Here is a 16,089-nt window from a genome sequence, read left to right as displayed (position 1 = left end):
TGTTTTGGGGTTCTGGTGGATGGGTGAGGAATGATGGATGATAGATTGTGGTTGATGATTGTGTGGTTGTTGGTTAATGATCAGTATTCAAATCAAAGGAGACTTGATCGTTGCGAGAGAATAGAGAGATAGAGAGATATAATGTAGTGGAGTATTTAAATGGCTATTCAGTTATTGGTAGTGCATTATGGTTGAGATACTTGAGGGAGTAAGTGAGGGGGCTTAGCGAGAAGTTGGAGAGTGGTGAGATATGAGATATGAAGCATGTAGGTAGGATGATTGATATGTGTGCTTGGGCTTTTTTGTATAGATTGAAGATTTTTTAGGGAGTAGTGATAGGAGAGAGTGGCGTGAAAGAAGGTAGGGAATACTATGATGATAGGGAGGGAGAGAGGTCTGGGGTTAGGGGATATGGATGTGCATATGCGTATGCGTATGCGTATGCGTATGAATAGGGGCTGTGAAAATGGAATGAGCAAATGAATTCTAGTTTGGAAATTAGATGGCAATGAAAGAAGAACTTGTCGATTGAATATTCAGCGTAAGTAAGTACTAGTAGACATGTAAACCTACAAAAAAGGAGTCAAGTGATAACGAACATTAATCTAATAACCATCATCTTAGAACAAAACCCTTTCATCAGCATCAGATTGTCTCTCATTTGCTTGCCCAAGATACAATATTTAGCACTCTATCTGAAGATATCTTGTAGTTCTAGACCAGCAGATCTATCAGTGTTTATCATTCTGAAAGCGTAGGGGTCTTGATGTTTGAACTCAGCCAAGAGTCGTAGTGAGGAGAATGGAAGGGGTTCAATAGTCGGGAACATGTGTACTCAGCACCCGGCTCGAGGAGATCGAACTCGTAGTGGCATGTCCTTGCTTGTAAGTTGGCATGAACCTTCTTCCAAATCGATTCGCTTGGTTGCTGGAGTTCATCAAAAGCTCTTAATTGGCTGATATTGCTAGTGATGTACGCTCCCTAAGATATTGGGAACTTGCTACGTGAAAATTCCACATTTAAATTCTTGTATAGACTAAATAGAAAAATCTCGGCAATAATAGAAGTTATTCCAGGAGCTGGTGGTACTCGCAGTGGAAGACCTTGAAATGAAATATTGAGGTTCGTGTGGATCTATTCATGACGCACCTGAGTGTGAATGACGTGTTCATGACTATCTCAGCCTATTGCACCTCAACTAATCGAGACATTATGACCTAACAGTCCAAAAGCTTCTCTGATGTATGTTACAAGCTTTAAGACTTCTCATAAGGCAAAAAGCTCAGACAACGACAGCGCACCAAGTTTTATACTTAGCTATTAGCTATTAGTAAGTCATCATAGCATCCAGTTTCATTGCGTTCTTAAAAAGTCTCGAGCGATGCAATAGTGCATACAACAAATTTATAGTAATCGATCCATATCTGGGGTGATATCTGGTCTGTATGAATGAATAGTTGTCTTTAGATGTCAGATAAAGGCTTTCGGGATGCTCATTGTAGTACTTCATATAGATTTTTCAATCCGAAATAATTTTTGAATCTTATATTCAAAATGTAATCTTTCAAATCTTTCAAGGATTTTGAAATATCATATAATCCAATAAGTCTTACTCTTTTATATAAAAAACATTTTGAATTGAAAAATCCATATGAAGTACTATAGTTCACTTCTAATAGGTTAAATTTTCACAAGGAAATCTGGCGTAGATAGAGATGATGGCGCAGTCTCCCAAGAGGCAGATTACTGAGACCTTCAAGTAAAGTGCAGTTGACATGCTCAAGCCTCATTCATTTATGGGTCGAATTCCAAAGATTAGATAGTTCACACAACAATCCATTCTGGATGATAGATGATATTGATGAGCTAATCCTCGCCCCAGCTAACTATCCAAACACAAATTATTGTAGAAGAAATAGGACCAGAATCGTAAACAATGGTAAAAAGCAGACGCCTGGCCTTGAAAAGTACGATACTTTCGCGCTATCCGTACCATGGAACAAGTGAATACTGATGACGAAGATGTAGAACAACTTTTCCATGGCTCTATCAATCCAGTATAATCTAAATGGAGCAATAGAGAAATAAGAAGAAAATCGTGTTCAGAAAGAAGCAGCAAGGCCATGAGTAGATAATTAGCCCGGACCTAGAATCGATTGTAACTGAACTGCACGTCCGGCCAACGCTTGAAGCGAGAGGACTCAATTCTTTTCCTCGGTTGAACCAAAACGCAGCTTGCTTGACCATCCAATCCTCCAAGGTATCTTAATTTCGAGTCCGTGGGCTCTCAAGTATACAGACAAGAAAGTGGTTGCTGTACGTTGTGAGTGTATTGACGCCGCTACATGATCATGTGCAAGGGGCCTTCAGTACAAATACAAGTACTGTATATAATCTCTTTCGTGAACTACGATGCTATTTCAAGCAATAACAACGCCAGCAAGACCTATCCCAGGCACATTCTGAGTCGCCAAATAACGCTGACTGTCCATCTACAATCATAGAGCAACGTAGCCAAGACATTTCATATGTAAGTTCAACTTGGGATACTTCGTACCACAAATGCGACCACTAATTGCGTACGAAACTTCATTGCCGACAAAAATTGAACGTCCTGGTACTTGACTTAGCGATTGAGGATGTGGAGCTGTATGATACGGCTCTGGATACCTTCCACGGAAAAATACTCAGAAGACATAAACGATCAGACAGAGAAATGCCAGGAAGCTACGATTGATAGGTGGTAACTTTTATTGATTTTCTCGGGTTCATTTGCTCAATTTCCTTCATGTTGTATGAACGTTATTCCATCTGATTTGCAAAATCTCACCCAGACACTGATTATCCTCTTCTTTTGCCCATTTCTCTTCGTAACATGTCATTCAGACCTCCGTGTCTTGAAGTGTCCACTTTTCTTGTTGTGAACGAGCCTTTTTGCCATATACATTTCCTTGAATGCGGATGTGTGACTGTAAATTGAACATGAATTTTCTCATATATATTCCGACACGTCAGTAGCGAGAAAGGCATCCGGTGGAACACTGTTCCTAATCTATCAACAATCTTAGGAATTTTCCTCTCTCGGTTCTGATGATTGCCTTTGAGTGATCATCTGGAGAGTCTTTTGAAGATGTCAAATTGCATTTCGGGGGGTATCATTCAACTCGTAAATCGTACATATGTTCTCTCCGCACTTGACAATGCAACTCAAGCATATTCTTCGTCCTCCACTTCCTCCATCTCTACAGTCATTTGACCACCTTCTTCAGTTTCTTTCCTTTGCCCACCACTGCCAGCAATATAACCTTCTTTTTCTAATTTTTCCATCTCTTCCGGTTCCATCAAGCCACCTTCTCCCTTTCCCTTTTGCATTTTCATCCTCACAGCCGCGGGAACAAAAGCCACAGCTTCCTTCCGTAAATCTCGTATTTGTGGCTTCGCTTCATATACTGTCTTGACTTCCTGCTGTACTTTCACACCAGTTCCAGCATCCCGATTACCAAATTCCCCGCGATCCTTTCCTCCCAATGGCATAGAATTCGCGCTTGTGCCTCCACTCTTCTCGCCGTTTTGATTTTGATTCTGTGCCTGATACCGCGCCCGTCGCGCCGCGTACCATTTATCCAGTACTTCTTTGGGGAACGGAGGTGGTGTATCCCTCGGCATGGGTATTCTCTTAACCTCTTCGTCAACATCCGACCCACTACTCTCTTCATCCATGTCCCCATCTCTTCTTCGTTTGCCCAAAACACCGCTCCCGCCTCGTCCCCCAAACCCTCCTCTTCCTCCCCTGTCTCCACCAAACCCACCCCTCGACTGCGAAAACTGAGGTGCTGCATCGCCTAAAGATTCGCGCGCTTTGTTTACAGCCTTGATCTCCTTCTCTAATCCTTCTACCAGTGATCGTTCATGACTTGTGAGTTTCCCACCAGAACTTTCTATCTTCTTGAGGTCGTCGAGTTGGGATTGTAGACGTTGTGGATTTTTCTTGGCCAGTCGTTCATTCTTCTGAGCTTGTAAAGATGCCTTGCCTGAGGATAAGTCAGTATTATGCTCGAGTTAAATAACATTGTCGGAGAATTGGATGATTGATTGCGTACTTTTTTTGATAGCTTTTGCCTTTTCAGCTTTGCGCTGGGCTTGTGCGGGATTGACAGACTTTTCTTTGGGCATTGCGGTTATGGTGAAATACAGAAAACTGAAGAAACCGAAATAAACTATAAGAAATGGTTGAAATGGGGTTGAGAATTGCGCGGAGAATTTGTGGTCTTAAAGATCTGGGGAGTCGTTGATATTGCGAACCAACATTCTGCCAAAAGGCGGTGAAGTTGCACAATTTCAACTTCCAGTTACATGTCAGAGACAACCACATCTCATAGCGCAAAAGGGAGCAAAGCTTTCAGAACTGAATTGATAATCAAGCTTGTCACTGTTAGTTGAGTTTCATTTCCAGCGTGTTGTTAAGTTCACCAGATTCATGTAATTTATTGGAGTGGCTAGCATGCTGTTAACATCATTGGTTCAGATGGACAATCGTCTTGAAAATAATTAGTTTCCCTGGGTAGGTAGTTACAGAAGTTGAAACTAAAAGATGGCATAAGTCAATAATTGCACTTCGTTTAGCCATTCGCATTATTCCTGTGATTGAGAGCTTCTCATGTAGATATATATTTTGGTCTCAAAGTATTTATAAGTTATCGTTTGTGCTCAAATTCATGAAGTCCTGCAGTCAGATATCACCTCCGCCAGGTCCTTGCTATCCATATCTGAGTTGCTAGTTATCAAGACCTGGGTTGATAAAACATGTTGACAAAACACAACTTTTGAGACTCAAGGTCAAAATCCGTCATGCGCAAGCATGATACACCTCCGACTGATTTCTGGACAGCATCCTTCACCTCTTTCAATCTGAGAGATCTAGAAATATTTATGTAAGCCTCCATCAACTTGCCAGTCCAGACCATCTTCCGTATTTCTCTTGGCCCGGTCCAATTATTCCACTGCCGAAACCAAAAGTGCCTTGGACAATCGCGATCGCCATTCAGCTTCCAGACAACTAAGCCTCGGTAGCAAGTGATCGTTTTCGACAGGAGAGTATTCCATATCATCCATGAACCATTTGCTTAATCTAGACAAGAAGTCTTTTTCTCTAGATTTCACCACACCTCCATAGCATCCCGAAATAGAGACTTCTTCGAGGCCTCGGAAGTAAATAAATCTCCCATCCTATTTTTGACTAAGAAATCAAAGAGTCTCGTCCGACGTACGGAGTCGTTTGATTCGACAACGATCTTCGTGGTAAAGCATATGACGGCACGGGTAGGAATCTCGGAAGGATATCCAATCTAGGTCAACAGTGTCAAGTTCGTAGTTGAAGTAAATCTTCTATTGGACTTTGTTACGAGTGCCAAAACCTATTTCATAGCTTTGAAAAGCTTCGGCTTGAGTTTCGTGCGAAACGAGGAGTAATGAGAGGATGCCCTTTGAGACACAGGATTCTTTGGCATAGTTGTATCGGACTCCTACAACTCGGGGAGATATTGCAAGACTCCAGACAACTAAGCGAAGCTCGATAGGAAGATCCGAGAAGGGAGTGCGCGATTTGGAGGGTTACGACATAGAAACGGTAAATTTTGAGTGTCCTAAAGGTTTAATTTTTCATTGCGTATTTGTAAAATTAGATATATGTATTGTAGATATCTTTCGATCCGAAAACGGCAGCCTAAAATATGGGTTGAACGAAACGGCGTTGTAGGGTCTCTCGCCTGTACCTTAATCAGCCTCACACTAAATTATCTTCTCAAGGTAAATAAGTACTAGAAGATAATATCAGCACGAATAGAATAATAGAGCAGCAGCCGGATGCCAGCATCGGGCGCGCGTTGACATTTGGCTTGATGCTGCATCGATATTCAGCCAATCACAACGCGTATACTCTGTGGTTGAGCTAGCTCACTGCATATAGTATTATAGACTGCGGGAGCGACTGAAATGGCGACACGCTAAAGAGACTAAACTAAATCAAGTATTATTCGATTGCCCTTTACAAAAAAACTAGGCTGCAAGATATGAGCATTTGAATGCTTGTTCTCGAAAAGAAGCTCCTCATTTTAGCCACAGGTCTTGCTACCATTAACTATATCTGCAAGCCGTACGAGTTTGTAGGCACCTCATTTGGTGATAAAACAAAGGCTTATCGTTTCTCCCGCTCTCTCGCTCATGCCGTCAAAACTCCGACGATAATACGCCGAAACGAAGCAAGGTTATTCTGATTTATGGCTGGCTACTCGTTGAAAAAGCGAAATCTCGTTAGGGAATGGATCGAGTAGGATTCCGAGTAGTCGTAGCTTGTGATTGTTTGATACTCATATTCAACCACAGCTATGAATTATATTGTAAGCAATGTTGTGATACTTGGGGATTTCGAATCTTCAAGCAGAATACTACAATACCATCCACGAGGCTGCAATGATAATAAACTTGAAATGTGATTGATGTAAGCAAAAAAGAGGCAAGCAAGACGCATGTTGATCCACTGAACTTGTAGAACCAAAGCCGCAGAGTGGATTTGAAATCAGAAGGAGGTATCTAGAATGAAACTTTCATATGATTACCACAAAAATATAGACAGACTTTGGGGGTCGTTGGTCTAGATGAAGTAAAGAATGCAACGGGACGAAATGATGCAAGGTCGTTTTAGCCACTATTGAGGTGCACATTGATCAGCCGCTAGACTCCAATCACATGACTTCGCTAGTAATTTTGGTATTGCATTACTAGACCCACACATATTTTTGAGAACGATGACATGACAAGAATCTGATCGAATCACGAAGCGAGCTGTACAGACTGGCATCACAGCAAGTCGAGTAACCGCTGATCAATCACTTCACCAATAGAATACGAATATAAAATATCAATGAACCTGTTCATTGGAGTGATAAGGTGCATAAATATGCAGTGCCATCTTCATAAGTGTGCGTAAGGCACAGCCACACGTGGCAAGGCAAACGGAGCCATCAAATCTCTATCATAACGTTAAGGTTCAAGGAGAAAAGCAAACACTCAGGAGTGATACTGGGTCGACGAACTGAGATTTATGAGATCAACGTTTACTTCGAGTGGCTAACGTTTCTGAGTTTGCTGGGAATTTTTCACAGGCGATCAGCATCTCTTATCTTCAACATGAACCCCTCCAAGAGCCTGCATGTGGACGAGCTTATCGCCAAACTTCAGAAGTATGGCCTTGAACGCGAAGAATCACTACCACATCTCATTATATCCGGTGATCTCTCTGATATTGGAGGTTCCGGACCAAAAGATTGGAAACTCCGTACCCCATTCTCAACAGAAATCGTTCTCCGACAAAGTGAAATCAGCTCTCTCACAGTAAGATTGATCCCTGACTTTTCGCGGCCTGCTTCACAAAAATCCGACATCAAGTCTTTCCAAAAGTCTCTCGCCCATATTGGTGAGCTTCGAAATGCCGTGCAATTGGCTAGTGCGAAAGTCTATATGTTTCTCGATGCCAAAGATCTACCAGACAAAACACCATGGAAAGATGTTTTGCGGATTGAAATCGAAGGGCCATTACAACCAAATCTTACTTTACTCGATATCCCCAGTCTCCTTGTGAATATCTCCAAGGTAGAAACCGGCTATGAAGAAGATAACGCCGCTTCTATTGCCGAAACAACATCTTTCACGGCTGGCTCCAATACGCCCACCCACACAATCATGACCGAAGATTTCCTCTCTCGTCCTCGCTCGCTCTCCCGCGACACAGTTCCTCACGCTGGAAAGACATTCATGATTCGAGATCGCAATCATGGTGGGGTAATTACACTCAAAGAGGGAACTCTCCAAATATCTCCCAATGTCCCTCGAGCCGGAGGGTGTCATTGGACATGCATAGAGCGCGATGGATGGTTTGGCTTCCGCAACTGCGTTTCCGGACAATTCTTTGGTCATGATAACAAGGGGAAATTTTATTGCAAGGTTGCTCACCATCGGAACCATGAATGGTTCTGTACGAGAGCTCATCCATCCGGTGGACATCTCTTGTTAATGTTGCATGGGGATAAGTTTCGCCAGATGAAAATTGGGAATGATGAGACGGAGTTGGTGGAGACGGATGGGGAGGGGACTGCGTGGGATTTCATTGAAGTTTAGATACTTTCATGGTGTCGGTTGTTGGTTATGGATATCCTCTTGGGCAATCAATTTCCAAATTCGATGTTCGGCCTTTGGTTGTGATGATCTAGAACATTTTGGGAGATTTATGTTGAGTGTGATTTGGACAACCGGATCCCGATGCATATCTACATTTGCCGGATACATCGGCTGCCGCTTAAGCGGACTTTAATATGGCTCAGGTGAATTAGCCCAAGAAGATTGATGAGCTCTTTAATTGAGTGAAAAGTGTTATTGCGGGGATGGATAGGAGCGTTAAGAACCACGATATAAATCTATTCCATACGCTTTTGCACAGTGCAATAACACGAATATCTTTCTACGGCTTTTTACTTGCTCGCTTGCTGATGTGATGTTTTGGATATTTTATGCTTTGTATCTGTCTATCTAATATGAACCACAACGAACCGAAGAAAGCGAAGTGAAGATGATGTGTAGACAATTGAGTTTATGAATGCTATACTGAGGTTAACGCCTCATAGATATGTTTGTCATTGAAATCTTGCTCTAACAACGGAATCGACTCGAAATCTATTGCTTACGATTCGTACAGGGAGTAAAAGTAGGTATATCATATACTCTCATCATCCAGAACAAAACACTCATCATCATAATACTACGATCCTACACTCAAGCATCAAGCGCTCTCCCACCTCGCCAATCTCCCCACCGTCTCCCCCGCATTCCTCACCACACACAAACACCCCTCCCGCAATCCCCTACTCCTCGTCTCCTTAACCATCTCCCTCGCAAACACAGTTCCAAACGCGACGCCTTTACCCTCCGCCAAATTATATTCGCCAGTAGTAACGAACCCAACGAGATCTTCCTCCCCAGGAACCATAGGATGATTCTCTGAATCATTTTTCTCTCTTGGATACTGTAATGGTGGGTTTTGCAGCAGAGATTTTGCAAGAAGTTGCACACGTTGGGGGAGTGGTGTGTTGAATGGTATTTTGCCGATGTTTTTAAGATCTTTGGCTTTGGGGTTAGGTGGTGGTTTCTTATGCAGAAGCGCGGGAACGAGGGAAAGCCATTCTTGACGGAGAGTGGGGGGTGTCGTAGAAGTAGAGTTTATAGAGTTTTCGCTAAGAATTGATTCGGCTGGGAGACGGTATATACGAGCGCTGGGAGTAGCGACCCCACGAGTTAAGAGTGTTAGACGGATAGTGGTGAGTTCTGTTGATGCTGGAAGGTCTGCCGTGGGAGATGAAATCAGAGAAGAGAATGTCCTACTAGAGAGTTGGTTGAAAGGATTCTCGATGGCTTTGTCTTTAGGCTCAGCGGTAGTTTCTGGCCCATCACCACTACTCGCATTACTCTGTTCATTGCCAGGTAGTGAAGACAGCCCGGCCACTTTCTCAAAATCACATGCCCAGCCCAATCCAAGCTCCCCTTTCCTTCCACCACCAAGATCAAGAGATTTCCACTCCACTCTCTTGCCTTTGGGTCTCTTGTCCCATTCTCGTTTTCTCTTCAACCTCTGTTCGACCTCCCAAGCGTACCCAGCATTTGTTCCAGGATAATCAGCTGGAAACCATGGAACTCCATGCTCAAAGTGTGATTGTCTCAACTCCTGTAGACCTCCGAAACGAGGATTGGCACCAGATGACAAGGGGAAATGCATCAAGCCGTACCAAATTGGTAGTATACACTTCCATGGAGCGAGAAGAGTCCAGCTACCTTGTGCTGCTGAGGATTTTAACATTCTTGATGCGAAAAGCATGATTGGTATAGGAGGATCACGTTCTGAGATGGAAGGAAAAGTGCCTGGTGGTGCTAGAGTTTTGCGGCGACCTAAGGCTTTTTGTGAGGGAAGACGAGTAGCTTTGTATCGTGTGTCTCGATCAAAGAGGTGTGATGAAGCGGGCGACTGATCTGCCGGCCAAGAAGATAATAATTCCGCCAATTCAAAATTCGCTTCCTCGTCAGCAGGATCTGGAAGTTCAACCTTGCGAGGTGGATATCGAAGTCTAGGATCCATAATTGAGAATGACAATACAGAATTTGCGGGTAAAGATGCAGGATTGGTAACACCAGCTAGCGAAGTAAAGGTTTGTGCATGTGGCTCTTGATCATCTTCGGACTGGAAGTATGGATGAAGTATACCAATTAAAGCTTCTGTTGAGCCAGGACCTGTCATTTCGATACTTCCTATTTCAAAACGAAGGTCTTCAAGCTGGACGGTTGGGTGTTGCAGTTTCGACAGGCGTAGGAGCTCAGTCCATGCTTCAAGGAATGCAGAAGGATGAATTCTGATCAAAACTTGTCTCATTGACTTTTTCGATACATTGGTAGCATTGCTATCTGAGTCTTCATGAATATCCCAAAACGCGACGGCAGGGCCAATCTGCAGTTTTTGTTCTTTCACTTCTCTGCTAAGCCACCCATTCCAGCTCCTTTTCCCTGCTCTCCATTTTGCACCCTTTGCTGATTTTACATCCATCTCTGGTATGCCTATGGCCAAAAGAACACTTCCAATAGACTCAACTGAACCTTTGAGACCAATAGTACTCATGTAACTCATATCCCAAGCTACAGCCCCTCTACTTCCTCCTGCTCTATGTGTCGGTCTGTATGATTTTTCTGTTGAATTGAGTGGTATAGCCATCCTCCAAAGTGGCTCTTTGGGTTCTGTCATTTTCGCCCTCTTCGCATGCCATAGATGGGTAGGTAACCAAGTTTTGTGAATTTGTCGCTTTCGAAACTTCGACGGCGGTTTCTGAGGCTCGTTCAAAGCATTCTGCCGTATCTTCGGCCTTGCAGCTCTAGTCATAATTCCTGCCACATTAGTTGCGCCCTTAGAGGCTCTTTTCTTGTCTGCCAAAATCCCCAACTTCTTGGCCGTCTCTGCACGAATGCGACCTCTGGAACTTCCCGGTTTTCTCTTGTTTGCGTTGACAGTCGGTGTATTGTCCTCTTTCATTTCTCTTGCCCCTCTCTTTCGTAAACGTTTTGGTACTCTCTTCACATTATGACTAGCTGTTCTTCTTCTCATGTCCCGAGGCACTTGTTGGAATGCTCTGGTAGACAAGGCCCCCTTTGACCTTTTCATGCCATCTTCCAATGCCTTTATCTCATATTCTCGCGCATTCAGAAATGATTGCAAATCTAGATCTCCATTCTTGAGAGCAGCGTCGGCTGTTTGGGTCATTATCGATCGCGCATCCATTATCTTATTGCGCTTCATGGCTGGACCCCTCCCAGCATCATTCCTACCGTTGGACGATGAATATGGGGGTTCCTTGCGTTTATTCGTAGCAGCAGGCCTCAAAGGCATTTTGGGCGCCATTTTGACTTGAATTCCTCCACGCGACGAAGTGAAATATTTGATCGAGGTCGAGAAATCAGAAAAAGTAATTTAATTCTGCCGTGTATTTTGACATACCGCCTTCCCAATCCGAATAATGACGAAGATTCCTCACACGAAACACGACACCACGCGACACCAATATCATTGACTAGATGATCAAAATAAAAGAGCTTGTTGCAACTTCCATTCCTATTCCGATAAACATGTATAACAAACTCTGTTGAAAGAGTATAGCAAATATCAAAATGTTGTTCTGAAAGAATAACTTTATCAACTTCTTTACTTCTTCGCCTTCTTCACCTTCTTCACCTTCTTCACCATTCATGAAGCTGGAGTAGGTTTGAATTCGCCAAAAGAAGATCAGTAGCAAGTTTTTTTTCTTCTTTGCTTTCATGTCACACTTCACTTCACTCCTTCTCATTCTTTCAAAACTTGCACCTTCATTTTCCCATACCTACCTTTATTTATTTTCTTTCCATACATACGTTGATTAAAATTCACAAATTACAATCCATTTAAACAGAAATCTTTTCTCTACATTTCAAAATCTCTTTCCTTCCTTCCTTCCTTCTCTCCGCCAACTTACAATTTCAAACATTGTTCACAAATTACTACGATACTTCGATTGTCCAATACGAGAAACTTGATCCAAAAGTTCTCTTTTACTAGATTCAAATCGCTACGTATATTACGCTCTTACCATGAGCATTCCACTGTCCGACCACGTCACAGCTTCAAGTCTCGGATCTCTCAAGTTTCCGCCGTCACCTCCTCACAATAGACATGAACATGAACTTTTTTCTTTGACAAAATCCTACGATTCTTGTCATCACCAACAACATCATCATCTTAGTTCTAAAGGACTCGGAGGAATACGAATTTCTCAAGTCGAGATTACTTCTTTCTATTCCCCTGCAAATTCTTTATACGAGCCAGATGGAACATCAACAATTGCTTCAACTCCTCCAATGTCCGGAATACAGCATATCAATGGCTCATCGACTTCTCTTCAACCTCCATCAGTATCCTGTGTTTTGCCTCGATCCCAGTCTACGATAGCTCCTCTTTGTCTTCAGTGCAAAGGTCACAAGTATGGCTTCACATCATACTTTCACAACACCGCAATTTTTCCGGAACCGCCACACGATCTACTGATGTTGGTAGAGCAATCTTATCTTTTGAGAAATCGGCTCAAGAGCTTGATGATCAACTATGTTACAAGGAGAGTTGACAATAGTCGTTTGGAAGCGATCGCTAATGAGATTTTGGACTGGAAGGGTCGCGTGGAATGCCTAGCAAGGGAAGTCTTGGTATCTTCAATGGGATTTGAATTGAATATGGAAGGTCTCGAAGCAGTCAATGATTGGACAGCGGATTTGGTTCAACGATTGGGCAATCACGTGAATGGGTTTCAGAGGATGGAGCTCTCGAAAGAAGATCAGAAGAGATTACTGATTGAGTTCAAGAAACTATGGGAAGTGGTCTGGACGAGTTTCATGGCCGACCGGAACAAGCGGAACACGCCGAGAAGGTCATTACGGTCAAGAGATGCGGTTGATCTCGATTCACCGGACTCGGAACTTTAAGCAAACAGTGTTTGAGGTTTCGCTTTTTGTCAAAGTGGCTGGACTTGATTGTTTTAGGTAGCCCGCATGATTGTGAGCAGCAGTTTAGTTTTTGATAACTTTAAACATACAATGACACATTTTACCTCTGTACTCCCTTTACATCTTATGTGTTGCTTCACTTACTCGACGAGGAGGAAGAAAAGTGAATGCTATAGAAGATTAAGACGAAAATCAAAGGAGTTGATCTCTCCTCTCTTCGCTTTCTTCCGTTTGTCAAAAAGTCTCTCTTCAGTCCAGCTTGCTTTCAATCACAAAATCAAGATGATAGATATTTTTCTCGCTTCACCACCTTCATCCGTTTGCTTTCGTTTGTCATTCAATCTGTTAATTTCGTGGATGTTTACTTTACTTTACATACATACCTGCCTCCTTTGTCTACTCACCTTTCACAAGCCACTTCTGCATATAACTTCCTGCAATTACAATAAACTCAACATCTAAACTACACCTGTAGACCTCATGCAGTCCCCAGGCTCATATGCCTAATCTCTTTCAAATCCTAATATCCTCTACGATCATGATGTAAATAGCAAATAGCAAATAGCAAATAGCGAAATAGCTTGATCCAGTCCTGGGCTCTCTTCACTTTGCTTTATCTCACGATTTACTTCTTTTTGGTGTTTACAGTATTTGTTTACAGTACTGAATATATCTCCCACCCTTTATCATTCCGCATCATCACCGTCGCTTACCTAAAATAGAAACTATGAGTAGAGACTTTTCAAAATTACTTCATTGCACATCCTTAAACTCAAGATAACTCATCACAAACAACACGTACAAGAACACACACATTCCACTACCATCACATTCTCCTCCCACAGGTAACGCTCGCCATTCCATCCTACTAGGTATTCAAAAGAACTTGCTCAATCTGCGTAGATAGATATACACTACAAAACCAAACCTCAATCTTCCACACAACAAATTTCGAAGGAAACTTTTTCTTCGAAATACGACCGTTTCGCGATCGCTATAGATCATAGTTACTAAACCAAATCCATTGCAATTCCTCTCAATTGATTCGAACCAGTAGTTATTGTGATATTGTTGTCGATGTCCCAAAACGCAAAATACACACGAAAATTTTCACACACAACAAATTTCGAAGGAAACTTTTTCTTCGAAATACAACCTTCTCACAATCGCTCTAGATTATAGTTATCAATACAATTCCATTACAATTATCTCCAAGTGATTCTGACCAGTAGTTGTTGTGATATTGCTATTGATACTTCGAAATACGAAACGTATATAAAAAAACATATGAAAAACTTTGTTTTAAGATTTCAGAATAGATAATCCAATCTCAATATCAATATGGAATACTTTGATTATATAGTTATAGAGGTTCCAAATATTAATCTGAATACTTTTTCAGATATAAATATAAGAGAAACTACTTCAAATCAATCTATAATACCAAATACCTATCTAGCAATCATTTTTAGTCTTTCTATAATCCCAAATTTGCCTATTTATTTCAGAAGAATTCTAATCGAATTATTAAGTCTTACTTTATCAATCAATTAAATAATCAGTTCTGAAATCAGAATACAAGATTTCAGTATACCTAGCGATTCTTTTATTATTCAAAAGTCAAACAACATTATTCAAATCTTCAACCAAAACAAAAAGCGAAACTCTATTATATTACTCACCAATCCAAACAAGCAATTCAAAATCCAAAACGATCCAATCACTTTTAAAGAAGCTATTCTAAAAGCTAGAGATCTTATAGTTCTAGTTTCCACTTTCTCTCAATCATGTAACGAACAATCTAAGCTATTAGATCTTTTAGAAATCTTTAGAGAATATACTGAAAAAGGAAACCTCACTACAGCTTCCAAAATCATCACATTCCAAATCAATCATTTGGAAATAGTTATACGGAAAATCGAATCTCAAACCAAAGCTTTAACCAAATCGGCTCCCACCAGTACTACAATATTAACATCAAAACCTTTTTATACTAATATTACAAAAGAAGGGGAATGGAATCTAGTTATTAAAGGAAAAAGTAACAAATCTATTTTAATAGAGAAAAAGATTAGTATTATCCAAAAACGATTACTTTTAATCAAACCAGAAATCCCTAACTCCAAAACCTTCTTGCCTTTAACAATTCGAAATAAGATTAATGAAGCCTTCCAGGAAATTGAAATCAAAGGATCAGTAGTTGCTGTAGCAATACTCTTTTTCAATAATAATATCATTATTACTATTAATGATCCCTCACACAACAAATTTCGAAGGAAACTTTTTCTTTGAAATACGACCTTCTCACGATCGCTCTAGATCATAGTTATCAATACAATTTCATTGCAATTATCTCCAAGTGATTCTAACCAGTAATTGTTATAATACTGTTATCAATGCTTCGAAACACAAAACGCATGCGAAAAAAACGCATGAAAAATTCTATTCCAAGATTTCAGAACAGATAACCCAATCTCAACATCAATATAGAATATTCTAATTGTATAATTGTAAAGATTCCAAATACTAATCTGAATACTCTTTCAGATATAGATATGAGAGAAGCCATCCCAAATCAATCTATAATACCAAATACCTATCCAGCAATCACTTTCAGCCTTCCTACAACCCCAAATTTGCCTATTTATTCTAGAAGAACCCTAATCGAATTATCAAGCCTTATTTTATCAATCAATCAAATAACCAATCCTGAAATCAGAATACAAGATTTCAGTATACCTAGCAATCCTTTTATTACTCAAAAGCCAAACAATATCACTCAAATCTTTAATCAAAACAAAAAGCGAAACTCTATTACACCACTCACCAATCCAAACAAGCAATTCAAAATCCAAAACGATCCAATCATTTCTAAAGAAGCTATTCTAAAAGCTAGAGATCTTATAGTTCTAGCTTCCACTCTCTCTCAATTACATGACGAACAATCTAAGCTATTAGATCTTTTAGAAATCTTTA

At 41.1% G+C, this 16,089-nt stretch overlaps 4 protein-coding genes across 4 annotated transcripts; 2 read left to right on the top strand and 2 right to left on the bottom strand.

Moving 5' to 3' along the window:
* Positions 1 to 3,207: 3,207 nt before the first annotated feature.
* Positions 3,208 to 4,173, bottom strand: EAF02_002171 (uncharacterized protein; the record flags this gene model as incomplete). Its single annotated transcript, XM_038898219.1, has 2 exons — positions 3,208 to 4,031; positions 4,101 to 4,173. The coding sequence occupies 2 exons, from the start codon at positions 4,171 to 4,173 to the stop codon at positions 3,208 to 3,210; spliced, it is 897 nt and encodes a 298-aa protein (XP_038761911.1).
* A 3,012-nt stretch (positions 4,174 to 7,185) lies between these two features.
* Positions 7,186 to 8,172, top strand: EAF02_002170 (uncharacterized protein; the record flags this gene model as incomplete). The annotated part of the gene is made up of 1 exon (XM_038898218.1): positions 7,186 to 8,172. The coding sequence occupies one exon, from the start codon at positions 7,186 to 7,188 to the stop codon at positions 8,170 to 8,172; it is 987 nt and encodes a 328-aa protein (XP_038761910.1).
* Positions 8,173 to 8,830: 658 nt separating this feature from the next.
* EAF02_002169 (uncharacterized protein) lies at positions 8,831 to 11,485 on the bottom strand (the record flags this gene model as incomplete). Its single annotated transcript, XM_038898217.1, has 1 exon — positions 8,831 to 11,485. One exon carries the CDS (start codon positions 11,483 to 11,485, stop codon positions 8,831 to 8,833), a length of 2,655 nt encoding a protein of 884 aa, XP_038761909.1.
* Positions 11,486 to 12,207: 722 nt separating this feature from the next.
* EAF02_002168 (uncharacterized protein) lies at positions 12,208 to 13,092 on the top strand (the record flags this gene model as incomplete). Its single annotated transcript, XM_038898216.1, has 1 exon — positions 12,208 to 13,092. The coding sequence occupies one exon, from the start codon at positions 12,208 to 12,210 to the stop codon at positions 13,090 to 13,092; it is 885 nt and encodes a 294-aa protein (XP_038761908.1).
* Positions 13,093 to 16,089: the final 2,997 nt, after the last annotated feature.

The sequence above is a fragment of the Botrytis sinoallii genome (assembly GCF_014898435.1).
Source record: "Botrytis sinoallii strain Bc 23 chromosome Unknown BSIN_003, whole genome shotgun sequence".
Taxonomy (NCBI): domain Eukaryota; kingdom Fungi; phylum Ascomycota; class Leotiomycetes; order Helotiales; family Sclerotiniaceae; genus Botrytis; species Botrytis sinoallii.
The sequence above is the reverse complement of the archived record's forward strand: the minus strand, read 5'-3'. Positions and strand labels throughout refer to the sequence as shown.